This window comes from Gopherus flavomarginatus, chromosome 9 (assembly GCF_025201925.1).
Source record: "Gopherus flavomarginatus isolate rGopFla2 chromosome 9, rGopFla2.mat.asm, whole genome shotgun sequence".
Taxonomy (NCBI): Eukaryota; Metazoa; Chordata; order Testudines; family Testudinidae; genus Gopherus; species Gopherus flavomarginatus.
Genome location: NC_066625.1, coordinates 5,473,692 through 5,500,903, shown reverse-complemented (window position 1 = coordinate 5,500,903; position 27,212 = coordinate 5,473,692). Strand labels below are relative to the sequence as shown.

The following is a 27,212-nucleotide window of genomic DNA, read 5'->3' as shown; positions in this document are numbered from 1 at the left end:
GCAAGCTACAGAGGTTTCAGTGAATTCAAGATTATCCTCAGGGTGATCAACTCAAACTCACTATGAGGTGAGTAAAGGATGCAGTGGTCAGCCTTGACTTTGAAAATTATACCTTTGGTGTGTGTTACAAACTCCCGTATCCTGCAAACAATTACCCACATGTTTAATTTTAAGCACATTTGCACTCCCACTGATTTCAGTAAGACTCCTCACGAGAGTTAAAGTTAAGCACGTTTGTGATAGTTTGCATGATCAGGCACAAAGTTTTTAAGAGTTAACTTTTTTTACATTTTTATTTTATATATTGTACTTAAACTCTCTGGTTTTCAAAGAGCTTCTACTGGAAGCTTATTAAATGTAGATACATATTTTAATCCAAAAGGCTAGAAGAGCTGCAGTGGTTTTATTAAATACATCTGTAGGTGGCTTTACTTGCAAGTGTATATTTTTTTTTAATTATTAGAATTGATGTGGTGGCCTGAAATATTTCTGTTGGCTATATACATAAGTACAGATTTAGGTCCCAATCCTACAAAGAGGAACATACAGTGCACGTCGTACTTAGCAAACAGTTCCAGGACTTTATGATTTCAGTTGGCATGGTGTGTAAATCAGGTGCATAAGTTTGTCACGGTCAGAGCTTTTCCTAAAAGAGCAGAGGTGTTCATTTAATGCTGTTACAAGTGTTATCTGCTGTGTTTAACTGGAGTTGTGATCCTGGTGAAGGGCAAATAAATGTTAAATTTAGGGTAAATTAAGGAGTAAACTAACAAATGTTTTTAATATGCATAAATTTTCTCCAACAGCTCCTTGTGGATCCTTTGCTATTAACACAGTCAATTCCACACATTTTATAATTAGGTAGTGCAATAAATAAATAAATCCAGTATGACATTTATTCCAAAAATATAGGGCCCAATCCTGCCATCCTCACTCATTGACTTCAATGGAAATTTTGCTTGGGTAAAGACTGCAGGATCAGGCCCTGTATTGTCTCTGCTTTCATGAATTATAAGAAGTAATTCTTTCATATTTTCCTTTAAAAATAGCCTTTTATATATAAAGCTTCAGTATGTAGATCGGCTGATTACGAAGTTATTTTTGTTTTGCCCTTATGAAACAAATAACCAATACAAGCAAATTGCTCCAAGTCTGAGAACTTGAATAAAGAGGAGAGAATTTTATGAACCTCAGCAAACAAAAAGCGATAATAGAAAATAGTGACAGATTATAATGATGCTAAGAGCAGAATTATTTAAGTAAACACCTTAATCAGATCGGTTTCCTTATATGTGGAAGACATTCCCACCCCCTGCCTGTATCTCCTTAAAAGGATGCATCACAGGGACTTTTTAACCCCTTCCCTAACAGAGAAAGGCCCTGATGCAACCGCTTGTGGTTGACTTTACTGCTATGAGTCGTTCCACTGATTTAAAAGCGGCTACTCACAGGGGTAAGAATAAGCATTGAGCATAAGTATTTGCAGTGTGTAACTTTATTCAGGAGGCGTCTTTGACATCAGGGGAACTCCTCACATAAGTAAAACGAAGCCTGCCTGCCTTTGAAGGATTAGGACCATCATTCAGGCTCTGAAATACAGTTGCTTGCAGAGACTTAGAAGGCCGGGGGCCGGGGGAGAGATTCTGATCAGGGTTCATAATCCAACAATAGGAAACAACTGGTTCAAACTAGAAAGTTAGGTAGTTACAGGGGGGTTAGCAAGGGCTATGAGAGACAGTCCCAGGTGAACCACAGGTCATTATCAAGCTGTTTTATTCAGATAAGAAGACCAGACTAGGAGAATCCTGCCTCCCTTCTCCACACCACAGAGGGCCCTATGGAATTCTAGGTGGGCAGATCTGGATTCTTCACAGATGAAGCCCTGTGCTGCAGACATCTAGTCATGTGCTTAACTTTTCTACCATGAATAGTGCTGACTACTCACAGCAGTAAATTCCTGTATTTCCAGGAGGGGGGATTTTTAGCTAACTTTGGTCTAGCTGGGCTAACATTGGATCTTTAGTAGTTTAAAAAAAACACCGCCCCCCCCCCAAAAAAGCCCCAAACAACCCTCCTCACTGATTTTAATGAGGGTTTCTGTTCAAACGCTGATGGCCTCGCTAGAGCCTTTACTGTTCACATGGGGTTACTCTCATTGCAAAGTATCAGAGGGGTAGCTGTGTTAGTCTGGATCTGTAAAAAGCAACAGAGCCCTGTGGCACCTTACTTTGTCAGACGCATGTGTTGGAAATTTCCAGAGACAGGTATAAATAGGCAGGAAAGAATCAGTCTAGAGATAACAAGGTGGTATTCACCCACCAAAGCTTATGCTCCAATACATCTGTTAGTCTAAAACAGGGGTTCTCAAACTGGGGGGTTGGGACCCCTCAGGGGGTCGTAAGCTGTCAGCCTCCACCCCACACCCCGCTTTACCGCCAGCATTTGCAATGCCGTTAAAAACATTAAAACGTGTTTTAATGTCTGAGTGGCAGGTTGCACTCAGAAGCTCGCGGTGTGAAAGGGGTCACCACTGCAAAAGTCTGAGAACCCCTGGTCTGGAAGGTGCCTCAGGACTCTCTGTTGCTTTTCATCATTAGGAAGACACCTCAGAGCAGAGAGCAGCCCAGGCAAAGGTCCCCGCCCCCGCAGCTGCCAGGAAGGCCGGTGCACACGGGCAGGGCAGGGGCTGCGGCAATGCTGCCGGGCACGGCCGGGCACCGGGGACTAGCAGCGCGCCGCCCCTGCACGCTGGCTGCAGCCCCCGGCCGGGATCCTTGCAGCAGCCGCAGCCAAGCGGCGCTGGCGGCCCCGGGCAGGCCGGGTTCCGTGCACCGGGGCGGGGAGGCGGAACCAGGCGGCAGCAGCCGGCGCATGCTCCAGGCATGGCTGCGCCCGGGCAGGCGCTGAGGAAGAGGAGGGGGGTGGAGGAAGCCCCCCGCCCCCCCCCAGAGGAGGGGGAGCAGGGGCCCCCTGCCCGGCCCCCGCTGCGCCCGGGCACCTTCTGGCTGAGCAGGATCGTGCTCCTGCGCTGCACAGCGCTGCTCTACTGTGAGTCTCTGCACCCCCCCCCCCGGCCAGGCTGGGCTCCCCCAAGCCAGGCTGCCCCCACCCCAGCAGGGCAATGTGGGGTGACCCCCCCCGGCGAGCCCTGGCCAGGTGTGTCTAGCCTGCCCTGCTGCTGGGGGCCCCCCTGCTCTGCGGGTAGCCCCTGTCCTGGCCCAGCTGCAGGCCAGCAATCCCTTCATCCCCAGCACTGCCCCTTCCCCTTGGCTCCTCTGCAGTGCCCTGCCGGGGATTTCCACCCGCTGACCCCTGGGAAAGTTGTGGGATACAAACCCGGTGCCCAGGTAGGTGAGGTTTGTGAGGGGAGCAGGGCTGTCTTCTGTGTCTGTACAGCACCCAGCACACCGGGGCCCTGGCTGGGATTACAAGAACCTAAGATCAGCTGAACTGGGTCTGACCAATAGTCTGTCTACCGCAGTGCCAATGTCAGATGCTTCAGAGGGAATGAACAGAACAGGGCAATTGATCGAGTGGGGCAACCTCTGTCATGCAATCTCAGCTTCTGGCCGTCAGAGGCTTAGGGACACTTAGAGCGTGGGGTTGTATCTCCGACCGTCTTGACTAATGGTCATTGGTGGAGTTTTTCTCCAGGAACTTGACTGATTCTTTTTTGACCCCAGTTATGCTTTTTGCTTTCACAACGTCCCTTGGCAAGGAGTTCCATAAGTTAACTATACATTGTGTGACGTTTTAAACTGGACCACCTTCTTTTTGGGTGGTTTTTCCCCAGTCCTGAGACAAAACTTGACATGTCATTTTGAAGAGTATGTTGCTCTCTCCTGGCTGGTGTGACCTGGCACACACCAGACCAGCAAGAGTAGGGTGCTCTTCACCATGGTGTCCCCTGTGCGATGTGACTTCGCATGCAACATGGGGCAGGGTCAGACTAGCAGTGACAGGCCTAGGTAGTTCCTGGAGGTAGCGAGATGTCTGGTGTTCCAGAAGTGTGAGAGTGGCCACCTTTCTCCTAGGTGCTATGTGAATACGAATAATATAATAAAAAAAAAATTGGGTATTTGTGGGGAGAGGAATCCACATTGCAATTTCTTCTTGGCTGATACTGCAGCCCTGGAGTTGGGAATGGGCTGTAATCTCAGTCCATCTACATTGGTGTTTGCAAATTGCTGGATCAGTGCAGGGGAATTACACATCTTTTTATTTGGGGGTGGGGGTGCACTAGCGTTAAAAAGAATAGCTTTTGAATATGACTTTAATAAGTAGTTTTGTACAATGACGAAATTTATCCACTTTTAATAAAGTGAGATAAACAAGCTCCTGTTCCAAACTTAGTGTTTCCTCTATTTATTTATGCCATAGCTAATTTTTTGTAGGGCTCTAAGCCCTGCCAGGCCCCTGTTGTCTATGCCTATGCAGTGTCGTCATTGTATACCCTGTGGCCTGGCCCATTCTACCTCCAGGCTTTGTCTTCATTGGTCTAGGTGGAGCTGGCACAAAGCCCAGCTCAGTTAGGGATGTCTACACTACAAGTGCTACAGCGACCCAGGTGCAGCGCTGCAGCTACACAGCTCTAGTGTAGACACTTGCTACAGCGACGTAAGGGCTATTTCTGTCACTGCAGTAAATCCACCCACTGAAGAGGCGGTAGGTAGGTCAATGGAAGAACCCTGGAGCGGTGTCTACACTGGGACGTAGGTTGGCTTAACTACATCTCTCAGGAGTATGAGTTTTTCACACCACTGGGCTACGTAGCTAGGTTGATCTTTTTTAAATGTAGATCAGACTCTATTCCCCTCTCTGTCCCCATCAGTGGGGGATAGAGTCCTTCATATGCTTGCTCTGTGTTCTCCCATCCTCATGGCAGGTCTACGCTTACAACGTTGCAGCGGCAGACACCATTTTTTCACACCTCTGAGCGACATAGTTACAGTAGAACCACTGAGTTACAAACTGACCAGTCAACCACACACCTAATTTGGAGCTGGAAGTATGCAATCAGGCAGCAGCAGAGACTCCCAAAAACCCCAAATACGATACTGTGTTAAATGTAAACTACAAAAAAAAAATAAAGAGAAAGCAGCATTTTTCTTCTCCATAGTGAAGTTTCAAAGCTGTATTAAGTCAATGTTCAGTTGTAAACCTTTGAAAGAACCATAACGTTTTGTTCAGAGTTACGAACATTTCAGAGTTATAAACAATCTCCCTTCCCGAGGTGTTCGTAACTGAGGTTCTGCTATATTCCAATATAGGTCTGTAGTGTAGACCAGTCCTCAGTGTCAGGGAAACTACTGCAGTTCTGCTGTGTTCCAAGGCTTCAAATCCCAGCCCGCCCTCAGATAAATGTTACCACGTATATCCAATAAATACCCCAACAGGGCATGTATTTCACCCTGCTCAGACTTGGTATATTTTTGCCAGAGATTGCAGTATTCTTTGCTGTACATGCTGTTTATCCTGTTCTGGATTCTGAGACATATCTGTGGCTTTTCCCCTTTTAGAAATACTCCAGATAAATTAATGAGAGGTGGAGATCTCTCTTTTATGAGTCAGGGTGGTGTGAACATTTACTTTTATGAATGTCATTTTTTCTTGACTTGCATTGATGGTTGCAGTTACCAGTAAATGGCTGTTTTTTTCTTTTCTTTTTTTTTTTTTTTGGTGAAAATTCTGTCCTTTGGATAAATGTGTCAGCCCACCTCAGATTTGCTTTTGGTGGAAGTGGGGTTTTGCGTTGCAAAATGACACCCTTCCACCTGCTAAAACTTGCACAAGTTCTTATGGACATGGGTTAATCACAAAGAGCAGTGTTGTTCTGGTAAAAAATGTAAACGAGGGAAGGAGAAATGAAAACAAGACCCCAGTTCTGCAAACAGGCACATGCATAACTTTACTTGGGGGGAGCAGTCCTGTTATCTTTAACTTGTTTTCTACTCGTGTTATGTTAGTGAAGTGAAGCTCATGTGTAAGTGCTGCGGGATTGGAGCCTTTCGAGTAGAAGTATATTGCAATCTTAACTACGCAGTTGTGATTGTTGCCTTTAGAAGGGAGGCTCTGGTTCTTGTATCAAAAGACTGATTTTTATGGCAAAATCTCAGTGTCTCGGTGTAAGGCTGACTTCCATTTTTATTTGGTTGTGTGGGTGGCATATGGAAATCTTTATCTGGATTTTAGCAAAGCTTTTTATTGTTTAGGAGAAATCTCTCTCTCTCTCAAAATATGTTTGAGATGTTTTACGTAAGGTTAGCAAGTGAATGTTTTGTATGATTGTTCTTGTGGGGTAGCATTCCACACAGTCTGGTTGATTTCAGGTTCCATTCCTTTGCTCCTCTCTTATTTAATTCTTTTAATAACAACCTTCTATCCTAACTTCTGCTGCATACTGCTTCTCCCTCCCCGGCCCCTGCAGAACTCCTTCAAAAGCAGCACATTTTGTTGCTCACCAAGGATTATAAAGTAATGAGAGCATCCCTTACTCCAAGGACTGTATCCCCTGCTATGCAATAAACATAATGAGTCTCACCATTCCCAGCTAGGCTGGAGGTAGAAACACAGGAAAAGAGCAACTTTGAGCACTTTCTCATCGGGAGATGGAAGTTGTGACTCTTCGTCTGAGGGACCTGTCTGGCATTCAGATTTGACCAGGTGATTGGAGGTCCACGAGAGCCAACGCTGTGGAATATCCTCTTGATGATAGGCCTGCAGTGTCAGCAAAATTCTAAGAAGAGCCAGTGTGCATCATGAGGCCTATATTTGTTGTGGTTGGATGCATCTGGGAATCTTTCTCCCGCCCCAAAGATGTTGTGAACTAGGGAAATTCTTCTTGTCACCGAGACATGTAGAATTTGCTTCCACACCCTAATAAGAGTCAGTGGTCCTCAAGGCCACCAGTGTCACTAAAAGCAGCAGTGCTACAAGTTACCATTTCTTTCATTTAACAATGAAAATGGTGAATGGAGTAACCCAGCGGTCCCCAACCTTTTTCATCTGGCGGGCGCCAGACAACGAGCCACTGAGGACTGTGGCAACGGATGAGCATCTGCCGAAATTCCACTGACAAGTGGCAACGTCAGTAGGCGTCGCCACTGAAATGCTGCCGACAAGCATCATCATCCAGAGGCGGCGCCACCAAAATGCCGCTAAAAATCTACGGCAACGCCTCTGGGTGACGCTGCTTGTCGGCGGCATTTCGGCTGATGCTCGTCTGTCGGCCACTACGCAGGTGCACTTAGAAGCCCCGGCGGGCACCGCGTTGGGGACCCATGGAGTAACCAGTTAGAGCACAGTGTGGACTCTCTCTGTTCTGGCCTCAGCAAATAGCATTGACAGCAATATTCAGTGACCGTAAGTGCTGTGCAAAATATTCACAGTGAAACCCACTTGCATAACGTACTTCGTTACAAATTCCAAATTTGTCCCTGATCTGTCCACAAGATCAGTAAGCTCTGCAGACCAGCAGCCTGCTTAGCATGGTTCTTTTGTGTTTTTTTTTTTGCATCAAAACCATGCAGAATTTGCAGTTTGGTGTAATTTTTTTTTTGACATATGCTTTATTTCTGATTTCTCTTGATTGGCACTGAAAGCCAAGGGTCTGAATCTCCACCAGTTAAAATGAGAGAAATGTTGATCTCTACCCTGCGGAAATACGGACTGCTGAGTTTCTCACAGCTCAATTTGCTGTTTCATATACTGCTGAGTTTCTCACAGCTCAATTTGCTGTTTCATATGCAAAGCTGATTAGTGTTCTCTGATTATGAAGGCTGTTGCTTTCTAGACATTAATATGGAGCTTTAAATACACCATATTGTGCTGTGAATTTTGTTTTATTGTTTATATTGAGGTTGGCCTGGAGACTTCAACCGAAACATGGGCTTCATTATGCTAGGCGGTGGACAGACCTCGTGAAATCAGCCCTTGCACCAGTCGAAGACCCAGATTATGCATTGTGCAGTTTATGGGCAGGCTGCTTTCCTTGCTTAAAGCCCCATTCAGTTTGCATGGGCACAGCGAGCTGCACATGTGCTACGCCAGCCTTTCTCAACACAATGTAGGATCAGAACCTTAATAGACAAGACAGACAAAGGATGAGAGGGGACGCAGATGGAGAAGGGAAGTTTCATTCTTGGGTTTTAGTGTTGTGCTTTTAAGCGGACGCTCTCCATTTAAAAACCAGGCTTCTAAAACCCAAATACCCCCACACCTTACGCTACTAATAATACCAGGTTTTAGTAATAGAGGTTTTTAAAAAATCGTTTACTTCTGGCTTTTGGGGTAGTCTGGTGCCCGGTTTAATTCTTGGTCTCTCTCATTTTGGTTCTTACACGCTACCACCATGCTGAAGTTGAAGTTCATCTGGTTAAAAGGAAACTCCTGTTTGACTAGAATTAAAGAGGGTCATAGTGGAAAGTTTCACCCCCCGTCTTAAGTTTTGTAAAAACTTAATGTTACCAAAACCTGAATTTTTGGGCTAAGTTTGGCATGGGCTAAATTTTGAGTCCAAGTGTCGTTGGAAGCGTGTTTGTGACTAATACCTCTGCACCGTGTGCTGTAAGGATGCACTGTTGCTTTCTGAATTTTGCAATGCGGGGCTGAAATTAATCAGTGTGACTTCAAAATAAAGAGATTGTGAGCCATGAAATCCCTAGGCCACGTTAGAACTCCACTAGCTTTTCTGGCGAGGGAAGAGAGAGCAAAGTATCTGTGTAAGGGTGGGACACTTTCAAGTGAGACTGGGCTGCCTTTTGATCTCAGCTGGGATTCTGGGTTAACAACAGCGGGAAACAATTTTAAGCCTCTGGGTCAAGCAGATATTTAGACCTTGTTTCTGAAGATGGAACAACTTACTTTGACAGATTTTCTCTTCCCCTCTTCTGCCTACACTTAGTAAACTGCGACGGTTGTTTCAGACTTATTGAGGAAATGGCTGATGCCATTATGACAGACTGACATTCCTCAGTGGTGGGATGTTTTTCCCCTTCTTCCATTTCACCCCTCTGATAACGGTTAACCATGCCGTTTTCATTTACGCCGGGCTTGAAGAATGCATCTTGTGGGAGCTTGTATTAAAATGTGGCGGAAAATTGGTCATTCTCTGACAGTTATCAGGTCCTACATTCCAGCACGGCTGTAGCAAGCTAGAGGGGAGGCCTGGGGGTTGGGCAGGCGTGTGTGTATGTGAAGGATCTTCCCCGTTATGAAAGAGAACCGTGGAACAAACATAGTTTTCAATGGCAGTGAAGTGAGGGGAAGGATCATGAACAGGGTTTCTCCTTGGAAGTAATCTCCGCTTTTTTATATGGAAAGCGGGTTTTAGTCTCTTCCCTTGCCCCAGGGTCTAGGATCTGTGCTTGTGGAGTGAAGGCAGGGAATGTGCAATAATCTGCTACCTTTCCCAGGTAACCGACAGGGAGTCTATGTAAAATGTCACACAGCACAAGGGTGCTGTGGATAACCTTCCCATTCTTTTAAAGGGAGTTTCCAGGCATGGTCACAAGCTGGGAAGTCCCTGGCAATGAGACCGCTTTGGAACGGTACTGTTAGGGAGGCAGGTTGGTGAAAGGAAGGAGCAAAGGACCAGATTTCTGGAGAAGGAGGCACTGAGTCCTGGCAGCATGGATGGCTTGTTGCCTTCCATAGATCAAATGAGATCTGTGTAAGGTCCAATGAAGTTCAACATGGACAAATGCAGAGTCCTGCACTTAGGATGCAAGAATCCCATGCACTGCTACAGGCTGGGGCCCTACTGGCTAAGCAGCAGTTCTGCAGAAAAGGACCTAAGAGTTACAGTAAACGAGCAGCTGGATATGAGTCAGCAGTGTGCCCTTGTTGCCAAGAAGGCCAACGGCATATTGGGCTGTATTATTTGGAGCATTGCCAGCAGGTCGAGGGAAGTGATTATTCTCTTCTGTACGGCACTGGTGAGGCCACACTGGAGTATTGTGTCCAGTTTTGGTCCCCCCACTACAGAAGGGATGTGCACAATTTGGAGAGAGTTCTGTGGAGGGTAACGAAAATGAGTAGGGGGGCTGGGGCACATGACTTACGAGGAGAGGCTGAGGGAACTGGGGTTGTTTAGTCTGCAGAAGAGAAGAGTGAGGGGGGATTTGATAGCAGCCTTCAACTACCTGAGGGGAGGTTCCAAAGAGGATGGAGCTTGGCTGCTCCCGGTGGTGGCAGATGACAGAACACAGAGCAGTGGTCTCCAGTTGCAGTGTGGGAGGGTCTAGGTTGGATATTAGGAAACACTATTTCACTAGGAGGATGGTGAAGCACTGGAATGGGTTACCTAGGGAGGTGGTGGAATCTCCATCCTTAGAGGTTTTTAAGGCCTAACTTGACAAAGCCCTGGCTGGGATGATTTAGTTGGTGTTGGTCCTGCTTTGAGCAGGGGATTGGACTAGATGACTTTCTGAGGTCTCTTCTGTAAGGTTGGGCATTTGACTGATCCAAAAATAAATGGTCAATTGACTGATCAAATATTTTGAAATAATGTCAAAAATGGTCAAATATGTGATCAACTAATTGATCAGAACAGTGACCCCCCCCAAAGTAAGAGTTTATGGTCTCTAATAGGTTTAGCTTTAGATAGAAACTTATGTCTAATTAAAAAACAAAAAACCAAAACAACCCCAGTTATGTAACTGATTGATTATTTTAGCTCAGAAGAATGTGACAAGCAATTAAACAAAGTTCTAAAAGATGAAAGAATGCTGCCACAGTGCAATTAACAAGATAGGCCATTGCCTATGTCAGGGCATGGTTACTGAAATATGTGACCATGGTCAAATAATAAGTGGTCAAATAATGTCAGTTGACCAACCTGGTAATCCTAAATCCATGGGATTTGGTGGCCAAAACTCCTGCTGCCCCCATTACTGGGGGAGGGAATGCAGAAGGGAATGGGAAAGTTGTAGAGAAACCACCCTGTGGTTTCCTCCCTGTACTGAGCCCATACCAGTGGGATTTTCCTAATTGAATGCTAAGGATATTGGAAGATTTAGGCACGTAGGGCTTGTTCAGTGCATCCGATGAAATCATGAGGGTAGCTGCCACTCTGTATTCGCAAAGTAAACAGTATTTAATGCTTTTAATTAGCTTAGTAATTCTTGCCACATCTCTCTGTAGGTTAGATATTGAGGGGCTGTTTCTTCGCTCCATCGTTTCACCTTTTCCAAGTGAGAGTGAAACACTGCCCATTCAGAATGAATTGTGTGGAGCAGAAAGGAATCTGATTTGGGGGATCTGAGAGGGGAATTTAAGTGCTTTGTCCAAGCAAATTGAAAAAGCAAATCTGTGGCAGACTCAAGATTATGGCTCTAGAGTTTGTGGCTTCTCGCCCCATGTTCAGTCTAGTAGAGACCACACTGTGTCTCTGTTAATTGTCTTTTTTACAGTCCTGTAGCATCTGGATGCTATAATAGTACAGGTAATTAAAACAAGCAGAAGAGTTGTCTCAGGCTTGTGCTCATTTACATGATTCTTAAATAAAAGCTCGTATAGTATCTTTCATGCAAACCAGATCCCCACATGATTTATTGAGATGCAGGACAGGTACAAAGTTAAATATAAGAAATAATAGCAGGAGGCAAAGGCAATGCAGAGTAAGTTCGATAAGGGATTAGAGTAGGTTTTCCATTCTGATCTTTATGTTCTTGTGTATTCCTGTATCCTTGCAAACTATTAAATTGATTCTCATTTTTAAAACTAAAGAAACCCTCTTGAGGAGATTTTGTTGGCAATGCAGTTGCAGCGGCTATTACTAATTAAAGAAATGGATCAACATCTGGGGATTGGATGTTTGTGTTTTGATTGCTGGGGTTTTGAGTGAAGATTATGGGTCCTGAGATCAAGTGTACCACAGTGGCTCTCTTCCTTTCTCTTTCCCCCCAATTATTTCTGATGTGTGTATGCCCAGATAGGTGCATATGCATGTAAACACTCATTTTGGGCATTTGGGGATTTCAAGGTACTATTTAGAAACCCCCTTCTGTAATGTGACCCATACTCTGTAAAGTACTTTGAGATGAAAGGGATCATATAAATCTAATTCTCCTTCTCTGTAAATATTAAATAATACTGATTTTTTTCCCAATAAGTAGGGACCTACTCAAAAATGCTTGAAGGCTTATAACTTTATTCTTCCTAAACCTTAAATCTCAAATCTAACACCTTCTCAAGGGAGTGAGTGTTAGTTACGAAAGGACTCGTCTGCCTGAAAATCCCCCCCTCTCTGCCCCATGATCCTATTACTTTAAATGCCTTGCAGTAGTTTTCAGACCATCTCTTCTGGATTACAATATATCCTTTGCATTTTTTTCCAGTGTAAGATTTTAATTGACACACTTGGACTTTAGTTTAACAACTCTATAAAACAAAGACCATACATTAGCACTGTGTCCCTTCGGTGAGTCGGATGCCAACAGTTAAATTGTGGAAAGAGATGCTCTATAAGGAAGACAGAAGCATATTTGGCACTAAACACTGCACTTTCACTTCTGTAAAATAGTTTCATTAATAACAGGTATTGGTAGCTCCAGGGGAATGATAACAAGATTGAAGTGAGAGAGAATTTGTCTCTCTGAGGTCAGCAGTTCAGCTAGATTTGGTTTGGACTAGAAAGGTATTTCAAAGATGGCCTTAAACTGGACGTTAATCTGTTATTTGATTTGCTTAAAATAAATAACTGTACTTTGTTTAGAGACTTGTGGGCTATGAACAGTGGCATATTTTCTTATTTGCCTTCATGTTATTTTTTAAAAATAGTCATTAGCTGTGCTATGAATGGCACATCTAATAAAATGAGGAATTTTAAGAACCAGATGTACTTTCTTCGGTGTTTATCTTATGTATCTCAACTTTGATGAAACTGTGTTGGTTAGTTTCACTTTCTGGCTCTCCTCACTGCTAGCACACTGCTGTGGTGTTTGGGTTTCCAATCCTGCAGTGGAGCGTGTCAATTAAAATAAGATGTTTCATTTGTTTCTTTAATAATATATAAAAACTGCGACCACTTTTTTCTTTTTTTCTCCTGTAATAAAACCTAGATTTCAGGGCTAAACTACATTACCAGCATCCACTCAACACAGTATCTTTTTTAGAATGCTTTGTCAGGTCAAAGGTGAAGTTGATATATGAAGCATGTTTTTTGTATATGTAAAATGTAGTTTGCTTTTCGTGCAGAAATCTATGCTCTTGGTTCATTTCTTCTTGTGGTTTGGGCTTTAAGTAGAAGTTAAGACTTTTTTTTAATGGGGGTGGGTGGGAGTGGAGGAAGGGAAACGTGACCGGAAAGTTTTGGATTTCACATCTTTAAATCTTTACAGAGCATGAAGAATGGGATTCTCTCTTTCTTTTACCATGACAGACTGTGGCTGGATTGGGAAATGGAACCGAGGTGACAGGGCAAAATGCATAAGACCAAATATTTCCAGCTTGGTGGTTCTCTGTACTGCGTGTCCCAGTTGTTTATTGGTAGCATGTGGGATCAAATAGGGAACGTATTCTGTCTTGGCATTTTCTTGGTAATGGAAAAGTACAGGAATGCACCTTCTGAGGTGAGACTACGTAGTGAGGGTTGATTAACAGTTGATGACAATTTACATGGCTTGCTTCCATAAAGATGAGCATGCGTCAGGTACCGGAGGCTGATCCCACCTGAGCTGTCAAGGGCTGTGACGACTGCTTGTGTGGGAGGAGGCATGGGGCTCTCTTCAATTAATTGTCAAGCTGTAACGGAGCTTCAGTAACAGCAACGCGCTTCGAAGAGGAAATGTCACAAACTGGGCAGGTAAATGGACGCAGTTTAAGACACTCAAGTACAGGGAGCAGCAGGAGATGATAAAAGCATCTGGGAGAAAGTGGCCTGAACAGTTGGAGGGAAACTGACTCTTCCTGGCAGACTAAGTGACTGGAGTTGGAGTCTTTTGGAGATGACATGGGGTTTTTGGAAGTTGATTTAAAGCAATCTTGAGGGTGCTTAGAAGCCACAGATGATAACATAGATTCCGAGATGCCTGCAGCCTGAACGCTGCATTCTGGTTACTGTCAGCTGGGTAGGGGAGGGAGAACTGCGGGAAAACTTGTTTAAATTTGAGAAAGAAGGTTAAGTGTCTTGTAAACTCTCAGAAAATCACTCAGTTCTTTGAGGTTTGTGTGTGTGTCTCTAGTCTGTAAGCTGATACCAGAAAGTATGAAGCAACATGGTCCAGGGGTTTTGAACACTGGACTGGGTGTAGTGACATTGGGGGTCTGTTTCTGGCTCTGCCACCGGCCTACTGCGTGGCCTTCAGCATGTCCTTTCTGAGGGCTTGTCTACACTGGGCAGTAATGTGGACTACAGGGGTGTGATTTCTACAGCGTGCTAGAGTGTGCTGTAGAAGTTACACCCCCGTAGTCCGCATTACTGCCCTGTATAGACAAGTCCTGAGCCTCTAGTTCTCCTCTCCCCTTTGTCTTGTCTATGCAGATTGTAAGCTCTTCAGAGCGTGGGTGTATTTGTTTGTACAGCACCTAGCACAATGAGCAGTCTAGGAGCTCTAGTAATATAAGTAAGTAATAATGTCCGCAATGGAGTTTTTCATTTGGGTATGACAAAAAGAAAACCAACACCCCCCACCGACCCCCCTGCAATCAGAGAAATGAACAGAGTTGGGTTCGTGAGGTGTTCTGGGTTAAAATTCCAGTTCTGCCATTGACTTGCTGAGCAGTCTTGGACAAGTCACTTAGCCTCTCTCTTCGATGCTCTCCTCACTGCACAAACCTCACACGTCCCCTGCCGCCAGTGATTAAAAATGATTAAAATGGGGATTGTACACAACTCCCTCACAGGGCTGTTCTGAAGTGTTGTTAATATTGTTCATAGCACTTTGGCTGTGAAAGTGCTACATGGGTATTATTGTTTATAATGAAAGCAGTCAACTTTCTAATTGGCAGTAACCCGAGTAAGGCTTTTAGTGATATTTTCTATATTTGAGCTACAAACTTTTTTTGAGAATGTAAAAGTTTTTTTTAAAAGCATGCATGTTTAAATGTACACACTTATAATAAACACTTCTGTTAATGGATTTGTACAAGAGTTTGGAATGAAATGCTAGATTTAATAATCTGTTCAACACAGGGTGCAATATACAACATATATGGATAATTTTCCCTTATATTTTTGCACAGATTCTCCGTGCTATTTGGTGGCATAACAACCTGCAGATTACAAAACTAAGGATTTGTTTGTCAGAATGAATAATACGTCCAAATCTACAAGTAAACTGGAGCAAACTCCAAATAGAGTCGTGTCCCGGGGCCTGATTTCCGTTAAAGTCACTGGAAGTCTAAGTGCCAACATGTTCCAACCTGGACATTAAGCTGCCCATCATCAGTTCTATCATTAGAATTCTGTATCATGTTACACACTGGGGCAAAAGTTTATCCATGTGTTATGGATGTGAAACTGCCATTCTTCTCTCGTGTTTAAACTGCTCTTGAAGTCAAAATAAGTGCTTGGAATTGAGATGAGCTGTCAGCTACTGCACTGCGTGAAGTTTGCAAATGCAGTTGTCAGGTTTGACACCTGGTTCTCCTCGGCACATAAGGACTTGCCTGTGGGGGCTCCTGGGAAAGGACAAGATGCTCTTTCCCTGCAGAAAGCCTGGCTTAATGGGCTTTGTTAAAGCATGCTCAGTGAAGGATGGGCTTTTCCTGGTTAGGATGCATGGTCATCCTGCAGTTGCCTCTGTGACAGCTGCACTGCCCCAGGTGTGGGGGACAGAACTCTTGTGCATAGGGCACCGGACTGGCAGGTGGGGGATGGGGAGTCTATCTCCTGTTCTAGCACTGTGAGACAAGTTTCTGCCTCTGGAGAATGGAGATGCTGCTGCTTTACATGAGCATTGTGAAGCTTTACTCCTGAATGTTTGCAAAAGATGCTCAGATAGAAGGCACCAGAGAGGGGCAAAGTATCCTTGCTATGCATGGGCAGTTCGGTTACTGGCCTGACCAAACTTTTGTGCCTTTGTTTGCCTCTAGGTTCCAGCCTATTGCTGTCATGGCTGATAGAGCTGGAGAGCACTGCAAAGTAGTGCAGTCAGTCCTGTGGATGGGATGCGGGGGACGTGTTGCAGTTGAAGGTGGAAGGTCTAACGCTCACACTTCCAGCTGACTGAAGATCAATGTTCTAGTGAACTTCGGTGTCATACCTATATTCATATATATACATAATCCTCAGACAGCCAGAGGATTATATAGTGGCAGTGTAGTGATATGCACCTGTATATATTGATTGCCTTCTAGTGGTAATTCTAATTATAGTACTGCTTAGTGTAGGAACTGAGTGTTGGAAGAACCCAGAAATTTTAACAGGAAGGTGAGCATTGTTGTGCCTTGTGGGAAGAATAAAGTCTGGTGGATTGTAAGCAGCAAGGTCTGTGTCTTTCCATAGACATCTCTACATAAATGTCTGCATGTATAGTATTGTACGCATGTGAATAATAGGCTGTAATAGGGGTGACATAGGTCTTCATAGTTTGAGGGTATAATGGAGTGCCATTTGGGAGGAAACATAAGGAAACATAAACATACCTGGGTAAGATGAGTTTTTAACTAAATTAGAAAATTTGCTAATGTGAATTGGCTATGAAATTGTTACATTAAAAGTTCCAGAAATATAAACGCTTGTAAAAAAGAGAAAAGAAAAAATCTTTATTTTGTGAGAAGCCTTTTTTTGTTTTTGGCCCAGAGTGTACAATTCTTAGATGTGCAGTTCATTCCAACTTATAATAGATATTTGCTGCTTTTAAACTTAAATACCCTGTGCAATATTCAGCATATATAGTATATACTTTTCTTCAATTGCCGTAGTGTATATTTTTCCTAATTTACCCTTTCCTTGTTTATCTTGCTTACAGTACAGAGGTCTAATTTAGATTTTTTTCTAAACTGATTAGCAGTTATGGGTTGGGGCAACAATTTGTGCCGGATTTAGAGGTAAATTTGATTAGCACTTTTTGAAAACTGTGTGCAGCAAATTGCAGTGCTAATCAAGGTAAATCAAGTCATGTAGGGTTTTTTAAAGGCTGCATTTTTTTTAACCAAAGCAGAGATATTAAGTTGTCTAATGTTGGGGAGCATTATAATTCTGCTGGTTTTGTGTACTGAATCTTTTAGTTTTACAGTTCTGAGAAGAACTTTGGTTTAGCAGAAAAAAACAATCAGCATAAGGAATACTTTAAAATATATATTTTTTTACATTTTAAGTCACTTAGCTTATTGTCATCAGAGGACAACTCTTAAGCGTTATGGGCAGTGTGTCCTTTTCTGTCTCTAATCTAATGAAATGCCCTGCTTGGTTTGATTGGTTTTTGTTAAAATAGTTGTGTGGTTTTTTTTTTAAGAAAAAATCTGTTGCTTTCCTGTTTCAAAAACCATTGAAATCAATGGCAATCCTTCTGTTAACGTCCGGTAGGCCCTTAGTGCTCGTTCAGGAGATAGCAAGAAGATACATTTGGGTGTAATGCCAGAGTAATGGTTTTAAAGGAATTATTAACCAAACGCCACTGGAGCGCCTTGAATGTGTGTGTGTTCGAGGGGAGATGGTGCAGTATTTTGATCATTATTAATCTGAGGCATATTTCCTTCCTTCTCAAAATAAGAAGGGGAGTTAGTTCAGGTTTAAAATATAAACTGAGGGCCAGATTCAGACCCGGAGTGGTTTGAGTGTGAACAGTGGTGCATGTCAAGAAGCTAATCCCACGAGTCATTCAGCATCTCTCAGGAGGCTCTAAGAACCTTCCAGGACTGGGGCCTTTGACTCTATATATGACTGGCTGCAGCGCCTCACAACTGGATTATTCCTGCCATGGGATCTGTACGAGGTGTCAGATGAGTCACACACTGACCCCAACCTTCCTCTTGGTATGCCCCTTTCTAGGGATGAGATCTTTGAGAAGCGACTTGGAAGCTAAGGGGTAAGATTTCAGTGATAACCCTTGGTGCTCTTCACCCACCCAGCTCATGGAGGTTCACAAAGGTAGCAAGCACCACTCGAGGCAGTGGGGCGCGTAACTGGCTCACAGAGAGAGTGAGTTACAGAGCTGGGACTAGAGTCCAGACCACCAAAGTCTCAGCCTGTTGCCTTATCCCAGTGGTTCTTGGGGGAAAAAAATCCCTAATGGCGGACAGAGCTGTCAATAGGGAGCACGGGGCCCGGAGCTCCTGGACTTCCAAGAGCTAAGCAGATCAAAGCCAGCATCTCTATCACACTGAGGAGATTTAAACTTCAAGACTCCTTAGAAGAAATGGAAAGGGAGGTGGATATTTTTGCTGTTTTTAAAATTAAACAGGCAGTTAGTATTGTTTTTAAAATTATTATGAGGAACAAGTTTAAGCCTTGTTGTAACATGCGTTGTTTGCCTGGACTGCTGCAGACCTGAATGCTTGTGTAGGAGGAACTCTTGAGTTGGTTTCTTAAATCCCTTCCTGCTGTTTCACATCTGATACTCCTTGATGAACCATAGGAGCCTTGTCTTGTAACAGGCTTGTTCAAAGTGGTACAAGCTGCGGAAGTGAGATCTTGGAAAAGTGTTGCTGTTTTCATAATGTAATAAAAATAATGTAATGATAAATAATAATTAATAATAAATAGTGTGTAACAAGCATGTCATAAAAACGATGTATATTTCCAAGATCACTGCTTTTATAATTTATACTCAGGTAAAAGAGAAAATCCCTGGAAATATGCATTTTTAGGAGGGGGTTCACTAGACACGACACTTTAGTGAAAGGGGTTCACAGGTTGTTAAAGTTTGGGAACCACTGCCCTATCCTCTCTCTGTGCTGCCTCCTGGTTCTGTTTTGCTGTGAAATAACTAATTCCTTCACGTTTGCAAACATCGGAGCCCAAGCCCCGCTATTCCAACACCCTGAACTATGGGGAAGTTTGAATTTCATTCTCGATGTAGCGATTGGGCCCTGATTTTTATAGTTAATCAAACCTCCAGGCTGCAGTGCTTCCAAGTTGCAGCAAAGTTTGGCTTCGCGTATAGAATTTTCAGAGGGAGCCTATAGCCACAGGAAAATAGCACAGTGAGCGCATTTCCATATACCTGCATCAGGATTTATGCATACACTACGTTTAGATATGTTGCTGTCTGTGGACATCAAAATTGTTGTCCGCACCACAGTATCCCTCAATTTAGGATCGATTTGAGCATTAGTTAGGAGGAGGAAAATAATCAGTGGTGTAGCATTTTCAGTTCTGTAAGACATGTTGCTGTAAGTGACGTGGCCAGTAATCGGATAATGCTTGAAACGGAGTGAAATGTATGGAGCCTGATCAGGAAATATTGGCCCTCATCATTTCTCTGACAGAGGAGATGACTGCAGTTACAAACTGCAAGCTGGTAACTGGCGGAGATTCCTAAAATATGAGATAATTCCTAGAAACTGACCGACTTTCTCTGCAGTACATCAAATTCTAGGTCTATGATCTGTAATTAAATTGCTTATATACTGTTAAAAAAAGCATCTGGCTGTTCTTAGATTGTCCAGTTTAAGGATGTAGATATTATAAGTGGGAGAGCTGTAGTGACATGTAAAAGTAGCAATTTGGAGGACAAGAAAATATTAAGTCTTTACATTTTGAACATGTCAGTATGTGAGAGAATACAGGAGTCCAACCCATAGCATAACTACTCTCTTACCACTGAAATAGTTGCATTTTTGTGAGCATTAACTGTCAAATGGCCAAATTAACTTGAAACATCCTAGATACTGAATGTTATTTCATGAGCCATCACATTAACATATCAGGGTATTTTTAAACATGTTTTGTGAAAGAAAAATTCTAATACTTGGGAGTTTTACACAGATGATATATACAAATGATCATAGATTGTTTTCCAAAGCTAGGCTCTAACACTGCAAATAGAACCTCTTCTCTGTGTGCTGTGGGTTAATTATTATCCAAAGCATTAGAAAACTGTTATTACAAATTAAAATTGACTCTATCTGTGCTGCTGCGAATGGAGCTGTTGAATATTTACATTGTACAGTATTTTGAATGTTGCCTTCAGATAATGAAAATATCTTGGGGCGGGGGGAAAGTAGGAGGAGATGATGGTACAGCTCTCCCTATCCTGCTAAAATCATAGGGGTGTTGTCCCTCCTCTACCTGGCTTGGGTAAGGGGGTTTCCCAACAGCTCCTCATTCGTCTGGGCCATTGCAATGAGAGCTTTCCCCCTCCCCCTCATTATGTTCTCCTTTAACCACTGGTTACATGGAGTGGTTTCCAATCCATCCAAGACTTCCAAGTGCCTTACAAACGAATGCACTAGCTTCTCAACCACATCGTTAGGCAGGCTGATACTGAACGCAGACGAGGAAAGTCACACAGTGAATGTGTGGTGGAGCTGGGCCAAGAACCTAGGAGTTGTCTGCTAAGGGACCTGGTGACTTTTGCTAAGTCCTCTGCCTTGACTGCAGTGTGGTCCTTTCCTTTTTATTGAAAATACTTTATCTTGACACAGAAGTAAATGCCCTCAGAGGGCCATGAAATGCCATTCCTATGCGTGCATTTCCTACAGGACAGCAAAGACTATCACGGCTGCAGGATTCCCTGAATCCTCTTCGCTATCCAAGATACTGTAAGGAGATTTGGCCTCTATGGTGTTCTTTTCACAATGTACCTTAAAGCCCCATTTGGGATGCTCTTTCCCCATAGAACAGCGTTCACTGGAATTGATGCATATGAGAGGTTTGATATGAAGTGGTCATATTGAAATGATGCATGATGCTATTGCTACTGAGATTGCCAGCAGCCAGTGAAATATCCATCTTGGAAAAACTCATATTTCCCCAAAACAGACTGCATAAATTCCCTGGGCTAAGGGGTACAGTGTTTATGGGATTCCCATGCCTTATTTATCAAATTTAATAGAAATGGCTGTGTTGTATACTACTGGGGAGAAGGAGATGTTAATGCATTCCTTCCCAATGCACAGAAAAACCTCCACCATGCTGGGCTTGAAAGATGTCCTTCTGTGATGGTTTTTAATGACATTTTCATTTTTGTTTTTTTTCTCCTAGTTGTTGCTTTTTTGGTGGCTTACCATCAAAACAAGCAGCTGATAGGGGAGAAGGGACTGCTGCCATGCAAACAGTACTTGCAGAACGTCAAACGGTATTTCAAAGGGAAGATTAACCTGGATTCCCTGACCTATGCCCCAACACTCATCTGGTTCCTGGACTGGTCTGATATGGACAGCAACCTGGACTGCCTTGCTGGCCTTGGCTTGGGAGTTTCGGCTTACGTGTTGGTCACTGGATGTGCAAACATGATCCTTATGGCCATTCTGTGGATTCTCTACCTCTCGTTGGTTAACGTTGGACAGATCTGGTAGGTTGACAAACTTTCTTCTCTGATTTTCTCTTTGTAATTTCTCACCATGCATTGTACGAGTAAGCTTTTGTGCTCCTGAAAGATAGAGACATGGTAAGTTATTACATAGGCACATTGAAGAAAGAACGTACCCTTCAGGAAAAAAAAATACAGGTTGGCTAACTTGTTATGGGCCTAATTCTGTTCATGCCTGAATCTTATACTGGTGTAACACCATTAATTTTAATAGAGTGCCTCCTGATTTACATCATTGTGAATAAGAACAGAATCAGCCTGATAACATAACTGTAGTACATGGTATCCCTGCAGAGGGGTATATTCTTTCCTCACTCTAGCTAGGTAACGCATTAGCTTTGTTTTGAGCAAGATTATTCTTTCATTTAAAGCTGGATCAGCGCCAGACCCATCTCGTGAATAGATTATAGCACGTTATCTTTGTGCCTGGTTAAAATAAAATTTAAAATGCTCAACCTTTTAAATATAAGGGGTAGGAGGAAAGGATGGTTGTCCATTGCCTGTGCTCTTTAGTGATCTCTGGGGGTGTAACTACCAAATTCAGTAACTTCTCTGCCCTGCATAGTAACCTGAATCTGCAGCGTAACTTTATGGGATGTACTCATTGAAGGAGTGCTGGATAAAATTACAGTGTTAGTAAAAGTTGAGAAAGTACAGCAAATCTTGCCAGTCACCCTAAGGAATGATAGTCGCTCTGATAAAGCTAAACACTGTAACCTGTAGTGACCACGGGATAGTCACAGGGTATGACACATCTACCCTAATGTTGAGCAGTATGTTGTGTACATGCCTTTTTCTTCCTTCCTCTAGCTTGCTCCCAAACTGTGTACGCCTAGGTCCTTACCTGAGCTGAGCCAATTTGTCCAGACCCTGTCTATGATTTCACAGCTCTTTTATTTAAAGAAAGCGAAAAGAATGGCAGATGTTAAACATCATCCCACTCAGCTTTAGCCCACTTGAGAACCCCTCCACTGCTCTGTGTGCAGCAGGGAAATGTGAGTAATTAGGGGATCCCCGTAATGAGCTAAGTGTACTTCATTCAGCTCTGCAGTTACAAAAGGTCCAGAATAAGGCCACAGTGGCATGACAAGGAGTTTCAAGGGGTATCCTTCCACTGCTTCCACTCTTGAGCTAATCCGAAAGGCTCTCTGCTCATCTCTAGGCACCTGTATGTCCCTGCTGGCTGTTAGCTTTTACAGGACTTGAAATGCCGCCTGGCCCCCATTCTTGGCAGCCATGGGAATTTATGTAATTGTAGCCGCTAAAGCCAGATAGTCTATTTAACTCCCTTGTGACTCTTTTTGCCCATCTGTAAAAAGTGCATCATAATTACAGCGGCAGAGTTTGGAGGTTGGAAGCTGAGGCTAACCTTCCTCAAAGTCCTGGGGTGCTTGGTTTTGATTTGCCCTGTTAGGAGAGGAAGGTTCTAGCGAGAAGCTTGAGATCCAAATCCAAATTTCCTGCAGATTGGCTGGGTTTTCAGGTGCAGTGCAGGTCCCTCACTAATGTTACTTTGTCCTCATGGGGAGAGTCACGAGGCATAATTCATTAACGTCTGCGAGGCGTACAGGAGCACTGGGCTAAGGCGCCGTGTGAGCGGCAGCCTCTTAACTTTGTTGTATTGATTTATGAGAATGAACCTGTTTGGCTTGTTCTATCTCATGCAGCTACCCAGTCGTGCTTGCTCCTTACGTCCCTTGCTCCAAGCCACTTCCACCAGTAATAAGCATGTTCAGAGGAGAGGTGTGACCTCTTCTTGGCAGGAGTGAGAGATGTAGCAGTCTCTCTTAGCTGCTAACTTTTTGCCAAAAATAAATCCTGCTGCAATCTCTGCCAGTTTAACTGCTGCCGAGGGGCTATAGTTGGGGTTTTCCAAGTCTTTAAAGGCAAGGGAGGGTGATGATGTGTGTGGGGGGCGGGGACTTTTTTCCCCAGTGATGGATGGAACCACAACTGCTGCCCAGCAGACCTTGTCCAAATGTCTCTTCCTGAGTGGGTGTATGGCTCGGGAGTTCATGGCCAAGCGTTAGGTCCCTTTGTAACTCGGAAGACAATGAATCATCTCATGGGAATGTGAGCCAAGCCCAGAGTTTTCATTCTGTGGATGCTGTGGTTTGAAGGAATTGCCTCCTGATTTTTGAGATAGGATTGTACCTTGCTTTGTTTTGCTAGTTCATTTGGAGCTTGTAAGTTACCCTGTCGTACACAGGTAATTTATGGCATACAGTAACATGTTCTGAGTTTAATGGGGGCGGGGAGAAAAATAGGTGTTGCCTCAATTTCATCTCAGCTTAGTTGTGGCATGAAATGTATTAAACAGGAAATTGGGCTCAGGTTGTAGAGGGTGGGGGAAATCAAAGCGACCCAATGCTGCAGTTCATTCAACCATGGTTACATTTTTCATTAGATCCTCTGCAATGGGTCACTGCGTGGTCAAGACCATATTATCATTGTGCATACACTGTGACATTCAATTCCACAGGGAAGTAGATGCTGGGTGCCTGGGTGCTTACAATGCAAAAGAGGACTGGGGAAGGGGGAATGAATTGATTTCCCCTCTCGCCCCCCTCCCCCAAGACGTGAAGAATTCTTGGGATGCACTCGATAGACCTATGCCTTCTGAAATTAAATGGATGTTGCCTTTGACCTCAGTGGGAGCAGAACCAGGCCTTAAAACTGCAGGTAGCCGATTGTATTGGCTCTTTTTGCAAATAAATACACGTTCGCTTTCTGTAGACGGTTGCGGAGTCACCGCTGCTTCTTGTGGCCCTTTGTGACTTGGGTGGGCCCTGCAGTAGCCTTGCCTTAGTTTTCCCTCCTGGGCTTGACCCTTCAGCTAAGCCATTAACAAAGCCCACTCCTTCAAGGGGACACAACTCCAAAACCAACTCTAAACACAGAGGCTGTGCCCCAGTCTCTCATTCCCAAGGGGCCTCTTCTGTCCTCTGATTCAAGTCTTTTCTCCCCATTCTCTGGGCTCCGCTTTCCCCTTCCCAGGCTCCTTGTTGTCTCTCCTCTCAGCCTCTCCTGGGCTCCTTCAGATTGCTCCCTGCTCTCTCCAGAGGAGCCACACCCAGACCTTCCTGCCTGGAGTCTTCCATGGGCCTTTGCGGCCTTATGCTCTCATTCTACTGTCGGGCTTCCTTCCTCTGATGCCAACCCTGCACAGTTGGGGTGGCGTGGGGCTAGTGGAACTGGGCTGACTGGCCCAAGGCCTCTGGCCCTTAGTGGGGTAGGATTCCCTCTTTCATAGACAAATAGCTAAATTCAGGGATTATGTGAGGGTGACTAGGTGTGAGAGTCACTGGCATCTTTTCATGTCTGGGATGGCCTCCTGACATGTATGGGGCAGAGGGCAAGGCAGTTCCAGGCAGGTCATGTTTGGTTATACACATACGATGACCCTTGTTTCTGTGCCAGCGTTACTTGTGTGTCACAGAAATACGGGTTCTTCACTATTTTTTTAAAACTAAATAATTCAGAAATAAACAACCATGAAACAGGTCATAGATGGTTATTTGAAATAGAGGAAGGAACCTCACAGCAGGTCACTGCATGAATAATTTTTTTGTATCACCTGCCCTTATTTTAGGTAATGGGGACACATTGCGTCTCACCCTTGGGGATTGGCAGGTTGTGGGGATGTTTGGGGGGTTGATGAGATGCTTTGGGGGAGAATCCAGAGATTCTAAGTTGGACCCTTCCATGATTCTTCTCCCAAGATTTATGTCACCAGGCCCCCAACTGGAATTCTGTGACAGTTCCTCAAAGAGGCTTTTCAGGGTATGAAGAAACAGATTATTCCATAATTGCCCATTATGGTGTTTCTAAAGCACCTGGTACTGATTGTTCTCAGAGACAGGATACTGGGTTAAGACAGGCCGTTAGTCTGATCCGGTCTATCAGCTCCTATGAGGTTGCTGATTGGGAAGCCATTTCAAGGGAGATACGGGATTTTAAAGAGAGATACAATTTGCTGCTGCTTTACGCCAGCAAGGGACAATTTATTCTTTTTATGTCTTTTTTTTTTTTAAATTTAAATTTAAATTTTAAATGTGTCTATTTGTTTTGGGCTGAAGTCTTCAGATATCCGACGCTGTTGACTGAGTGACTCTTTCAACTGCTGTCCAGCTGGCTTGAGCTCTGCAGAGAGAGGAAGCTTTGGTAGAGTAACTGTCTCTTTGAAAAGCAGGAAGGCATCAGCTGCATGCACTAGGTATATTAGACTTCCACTTCTTCGAAATACAGTGGCTGGAGAATAGTGTTCTGTTCCAGGGGATCCCTGAACTTTGCTATGACAACACCATGGAGAAAGAGTTAAAGGCCTTTGCCTACTGTATAAAAACTATAAGAATTTGGTAGAAACAGCTGATACCAAATGAGGAGGAGAGGGCCAGACTGGTGTTCTGGAAGTTGGTAATAGGAAATGGAGTCCATCCTCGTGGGGTACACAACTGTCCAATGCCGGTGATGGACTCTGAAAATAGTTGGTGGCTTGTGTGAAATGAACTGATGGGTCTCAATACGGTTCCTAGAGCATGGCCTAGGTTGCCAGACAACGGGCGGACCTGTTAGCAGTCTAGGCAGAGAGGCTGAGGAATGACTGTGTTGTTGAGACTTGACTTCCCTCTGGGCCCTAGAGGTGGTCTCTCCGGGATAGAGTTCAGACCCATGGTGTGTGAGAGAAGCTTGTACTGTCAGTAGCTGTGCTGTGCTGTTTTGTGGATGCCTAGTGGGAGCAGAGTTCCAGGGCTCTGAATCTGGCATGTTACTGGCACTGCATCCGCTTGAAATTAATCTCTGTCTAGATTCACATGCAACGTGTAAAACATGAATAAAATAAGTGAGATTGTAGATGTCGGGTTTAAGACTTGATCTAATTTGTGGCTTCTGTTACTTTCTGGAACTCTGCCACTATTCTCGTCTCAGTATTCTAGTACTGACACTGCTGCTTAGGTTTGATGCCTCTGCTCACTGTTGGGGAAGCTGCCTGTGATTGGATTCCCAGGATAAGGATTACTTTAATGAAGTTTGTGGGTTTTAAAATCATGCATTGACCTGCAACTAAATACTTAACTTTGTCAGTGTGCTGTAGGTGCTGCTACGATACTTGTGGACCATCTCTGATACAACACACTTTGGGTGTTTAGTTCTCAAATCTAGTGTTCACAGAAACCAATGTGTTAATTTTAGTGGTTGTCAAATGTAGGACCAAGAATGGGTCCTGGCTATATTTAAAAATGGATCCTGATATAGTCACTTTTTGGTAACTTTGCACTCAGGTGATGTGTACATTCTACTGTTACACTGGAGAACTTCGCTAGTATCATTGGGTGTGTTGGGAATGTTCATGGTGGTGGCATGAATCACTCTTGTATCCAGCACTCAATGAGCCTGTGCTCTTAAAAGCACTTTTTTTGGTCTCTGTTTGTGTGTCCCTTTGGCATGCTTTGAATTCATCCTTTGAAATGGAATGAGGCTGATCAGAATCTAAAAAACTGCTGGTGAAATGCAGGATGAAGTTGTTGACTCATGAGTTGGTTGGAGAGTCCCATGTTGAGTGTTAGTAGTATCTCCCATTGTCTTTAATGGTACAGCATATCCCTGGTATCAGGGCTATGTTGCGAGGTTAGTTCTTGTTTGGAAAAAAATAAAAAGCTGTTAAACCAGCTAAAGAATCTGAAAAAGTGTGTGTGTGTGTGCATGGAAACCCCTCAATATCTTCTTTCCTTTCTTTGTAGCCTCCACAGGTCCCAGCCCTCTACTGCCATCATATGTAGAATGCTGCTTCTC

General features: G+C 43.9%; 1 protein-coding gene across 2 annotated transcripts in view; it reads left to right on the top strand.

Moving 5' to 3' along the window:
• The first annotated feature begins 2,869 nt into the window (after positions 1-2,869).
• LMF1 (lipase maturation factor 1) overlaps positions 2,870-27,212 on the top strand; it is a 335,172-nt gene continuing 310,829 nt past the window's right edge. Inside the window, exons 1-2 of one of the 2 annotated variants that reach the window (XM_050967272.1) lie at positions 2,870-3,048; positions 21,092-21,401. In XM_050967272.1, the coding sequence (XP_050823229.1) occupies positions 2,883-3,048; positions 21,092-21,401 (476 nt within the window). In that variant the 5' untranslated portion in view covers positions 2,870-2,882. The remainder of the gene's footprint in view (positions 3,049-21,091; positions 21,402-27,212) is intronic. The other variant, XM_050967273.1, reaches the window with a different exon arrangement.